Below are 5,182 nucleotides of genomic sequence, written 5' to 3'. Positions count from 1 at the left end.
GACAATTGTGCTTGGAGTTTCAAATCTTCTATCGTTTTCAAGGCAAACATATTCAAAGTGAAAAGTACAATAATAATCACACATGCGGCTATGGTGAAAGATATTTAACACAATATCAAGCTACTTTAGGTGTAATTGCTAGTATAGTCAAGGACAAGTATGTTAATCCAAAAAAATTTACACCGCAAATGATATAATAGAGGACATACAAAAGCAACACGGGATTGAAGTGAGCTACATGAAAGCATGGAGAGCTAAAGAGATAGCAATGGCAATGATAAGAGAGAGTTCGAGTGATTCATATAAGGAGTTGCCGAAGTATTTTTATATGTTGGAGCATACAAATCCAGGAACGGTTACAAAGCTGCACAAATCAAAAGATGGATGCTTTCTTTATGCATATGTTTTGTTATATGCATCTATCAAGGGTTGGGAACACTGCAAACCGATAATGTTTGTTGATCAAAGTTTCCTTAAAGCAACATATAAGGGTACCATATTGACTGCTTGCACACAGGATGGAGCTGGTGAGTTGAATGCACCTACCTTGTTTCTGCAGTTTGTATAATGTTTTAGTTTCATGTATAAAAGTGTATAGGATTTCACAGCTGCTGTTTTTATAAAATTTGCAGTTGGTATAAAGTTGTATAATTGTGTATAACTGTGTATAAGATTTGTATAATTGTTTGAATCCTAATATCTATTTTGTATAAACAGGAAAAATCCTTCCACTTATATATCCAATTGTAGATTCAGAGAATAATAAATCTTGGGAGTAGTTCTTTGTCCAGATAAAGGGTACTTTTGGTGTTAGGGAAGGGATGTGTATAGTATCAGATAGAAACGAAAGCATCTTTAATGCCACTAAAGTTGTGTACCCAGAAGTACCACATTGTGTTTGCATGTTTCACTTGTGGCAGAATGTAAAGCGCACATTTAAGAAACATCACAAACAATTGAAGGATATCTTTTTTGCTTTGGCTAGAGCTTACACGATAGAGAAGTTTGAGTACCATATGACAGAGATGTGCAAAATTGATCCGAGGGTGCATCCTTACTTGTTTGAAATTGGCTACGAAAGGTGGTCTAGGGCATATTCCAAAGTAAAAAGGTCAATGGTAATGACTTCCAATATTGCAGAGTCAATTAATGCAGCAAACAAGGATGCTAGAGAGTTACCAGTAATGCAATTGCCGGAGTACATGACAAATTTGCTACAACAATGGAACAACAAAAACAGAAAAAGTGCAATGGAGACATCTATAGAGCTTGGCGAAAAGTACAACAAACTCCTTTGGGAAAATCTGATTGCATCAGAGCAAATGATGGTAAAATAAATCAAATATAATGATGTTGGCCACTGCTGACTTGCATTTTACTGCTTGTATAAGTATGTATAACTCTGTATAATAGTATAATGTTCTTTAACTTTTTAAAAAAAACTTTTACAGGTGAGGCCTGCTACGGAGCAGTTATATACTGTGTTTGAAGGGTAAGGTGAAACATAGTGTGCCTTGAAGAGGGAACATGCAGTTACGGAAAATTTCAAATGGATGAACTTCCATGTCCGCATGCTTGGGCAGTTTTGAAGAACCGACAACTGAAACCTGACCAGTATTGCTCTTTTTACTACAAGAAGGATAAACTCCTTAGAACTTATGAATTTCCAGTGAATCCGATGCCAGATGAGAGTTTATGGGTAATCCCAACAGAGGTGCTGGAAGATGTGGTCCTACCACCTAAATGGAGAAAGAATACAGGAAGGCCAAGAAAGGAAAGACTCAAACCTGCTTCAGAGAAAGAGTCTAAGAGGGCATTTTCATGTTCTGTGTGTGGACAAGGTGGTCACAATAGAAAAACATGTAGGAATCGACCAAAATAAATAGTTGGAAACATAACACTTCCTATTACATTTCTTGTCATGTTGAGTAGTTAAGTTTCACAAACAATAGAGTTACAAATGTTGAGTAGTTAAGTTTCACAAGTAATTGAGATGTTTCATTATACATGTTTTGATTATCCAATAATAGTGTCTTGTTATTTTTAATGGTGCTAAATATATTGATAGATTGTACAAATACAAAATAGAACTGCAAACAATCAATGGTATTATATGTATACAGATGTATAAATAAGAGTATAAGTTTGTATAAATTTGTATAACTATGTATATTATTGTATACATATGTATAAATGCTGCTACATTAACAAAACTGCAACCATAATGAAAATACATACTTTGTTAAAGGACAAAAGCAACTGAAATATTCATTAAAATGTAATTCATTCACAACCACAATGTGTAATGACTACCACAAATTATACAAAATATCCTTTAAGGTTATCTCACAAGTAGCAGAATAGTACTTAGACAAAACTAGGCAATAACTCCTGATACATAGCAAAACTACAGTAAAATGGAAAAAACAGAACTACTTTCTCGGTTGTCCCCTCTTCCTCTTCCTGAAAAGTCTCCTTGTGATTTCATCACCACTAATTGCACCGGACTGTTGTTTTTTCCTTCCATAATCCCACAATAGAGATCCCCACCTGGTGCGAAGTGTCTCAATGTCAAAATTATCTTTTCGAATTTCCTTACCAAGGATGAAATACTCAGCAAAGCCAACAACAAAAGCACCACAATCACTATAATTAAAAAGAAATAAATCAGATTCAAATAGGTACACTAATAGTAAAATAGTAAAACAATTGAGATTAACCTACCATTTGATTTGTTAGGGCACATTATTAACCAGATTAATCTGCAAAGCATCAGAATGAGATTTATCGGTATATGCACTATTGTTCCAATAAATGCCCTTCTTCTCGACATAAAAATCAAAACTCTTCAAGAAGTAAGGTATCAGAATTGCATAAGGTAATGCAGCATCCAAAGCAAGTCTATCATTAATAGCTCTACGGTTAGAGTCATATATGTGGATGCACCTATCTATGAACGTAAACAACCCCAAAACCCAATGGCCCAATTTTGCTCTTCCGCGCTTCACATAGATAGGGAATAAGACGTGGTCAATAGTGTGCCACGGTACATTTGCATCACAATAATATCCTCTAATGTACTCTTCTATCTCATGCCCTTCAGGAATCACTGAAGGATATTGATTCACTTTGAAATCCTTATACAGGGAGTTGATTTTGTTACAAAAAGTAAAGTCAGTTGTAGTAAACTGCATGGCAACATTCGGCCCATATTTTCCCCTCTTCCTCAAATAATAAAAGAGGAAATCTAAGTGCTGAGACAAGAAATAAAACAGAACAACCATCACTACCAGATTTTTTAAATATAGAAATTTATACACTATTATACAGAGGTATACATATTTATACAAGGTTATACAATTTTATACTATGATTATACAAAGCTATGTCTACAGTATAGGGGTCTCAAACAATAAAGATATGCAACAACTAAAAAAAGGCATTAGAATAGGAAGTTATTAAATACCGTGTCAATCAAAGGTCGACCACAATACGCAAGTGAGTGGAACCAATCCTTCGTGGTCACATGACACGAGCCAAAAGTAAAAGCTTCTGCAAGCTTATTTACTTCATCGGTATATATATTTTTGGCACTTCAAATCACAAAAAATAAAAAGTAATCATAACTAACTTCATTGACAAGTATAAAATTAGAATATGAAAGATTAAAGAAAGTGAAGATACCTTCGCCTTGTATCTATCTCATTATCAACAAACGCGCAAAACTCTTTAGCCAATGGCGACAATGGATCAAAATCATCAATTTCGATCGTGAAAGGATTCTTGATATAAAAAATGAGCTTGTGCGCCGATCCTGATGCACCCGAATCAAAAATTGGCAAATATGGAGATTTGGCATATTTTTCTGGTATTTTCTGTCGAACTGACTGTTTAGGAGAAATGTAATCATCTTCTACGTCTATGATCAATGGTTTGTGAAGCACAATTTGGGATATCTGTAGCGCAGCTAAATCTTCATCGCCAATGTCATCCCAAAATGTATCACCCTTGACATCACCTGCTGCCCCTTAGACAGAGAAAATCAATAATAAAAAACTTTCAAAATGAAGAAAAGAAAAATCAGACAAAAAAAGATAAAATGCAGAAGAAATACCTTGATCAACACCATCAGTAACTCCCTCGTCAGCTAGCACATTATCTTAATTCACTTGATCGACAAAGTCAGGAACAACATCATATTGATAGTCATCAAATTCACCGAGACCAGATGTATTGTCATCAGACACGCGCTGATGAATCTAATAAAAATAATAGAAAGAGAAGGCATAACTGTTGAGTGATGATTCAGAGAAGGCATAACTGTTGAGTGATTTGGTTTTATCAGTAAAAATTACCTTAGAATCAGTAACATCCTCCTTCGTTTGCTTGGTTTCCTTCATATTCAGAAAATTGAATACTTTTTCAAAGGAAGAAACTACATAATTGTTGAGTGTCGTAACTGTATCAGTCAACTACAAAAAAAAAAAAATAATCAACAACCATGTTTATAACCAAAAAATCATGTATATACAAAAAGTACTGATAAACTACAGAAAAGCTAAAGCTCTAGTACCTTTCCAACAACACTCCTCAACTTCTCAACTTCAGCATTCAATAGATCAATGCGCACCAAAGGATCATAACTCGGGTTAGGCTGTCGATCCATATTCTGAGGAAAAGGTCATTTAGACTGTTGCTCCATATTCTGAGGATAAGGTCATTTAGACTGTTGCTCCATATTTTGAGGACAAGGTGGCGATGTAGCGACATAATCATTAGTGTGAAAGGTAGGCACCTCCCCTGATGCAACATCATCGGCATTAACTTCAAAAAACGTGTCGATGTTCAATGTTGACATCTCTTCACAAGTAGGGAAAATGTTCCTATAGTTCAACTACAAGAAGAAAAACTGGATTACAATAGTAGAAAAAGAAAATTGTGACATACTCATAAATATACATACTTACAGAAAAATTGAAATCATATATGAAGAAGTATTATGGTACAAAACGTTTACCTTGTCGATACTAGACATGATCACCCCGCCAGTCAAATCCGCATATGTTGGAGTTTTAGTGACTTTCTAATTAAGAATGTGTGGAACATTTATGCCAACGCAAACAGCTAGATGCTTGTCAACCATAGAGCAACACTCCAAAAATCATATTTGTAATATAAGTGG

The 5,182-nt window shown here is 34.8% G+C and overlaps 1 protein-coding gene across 1 annotated transcript; it reads left to right on the top strand.

The window, feature by feature from the left end:
• Window positions 1-1,549: 1,549 nt before the first annotated feature.
• Window positions 1,550-1,882, top strand: LOC104224002 (uncharacterized). The gene has a single exon (XM_070173913.1). The coding sequence runs from the start codon at window positions 1,550-1,552 to the stop codon at window positions 1,880-1,882; it is 333 nt and encodes a 110-aa protein (XP_070030014.1).
• Window positions 1,883-5,182: the final 3,300 nt, after the last annotated feature.

The sequence above is a fragment of the Nicotiana sylvestris genome, chromosome 4 (genome assembly GCF_000393655.2).
Source record: "Nicotiana sylvestris chromosome 4, ASM39365v2, whole genome shotgun sequence".
Classification (NCBI taxonomy): Eukaryota; Viridiplantae; Streptophyta; class Magnoliopsida; order Solanales; family Solanaceae; genus Nicotiana; species Nicotiana sylvestris.
The sequence above is the reverse complement of the archived record's forward strand: the minus strand, read 5'-3'. Positions and strand labels throughout refer to the sequence as shown.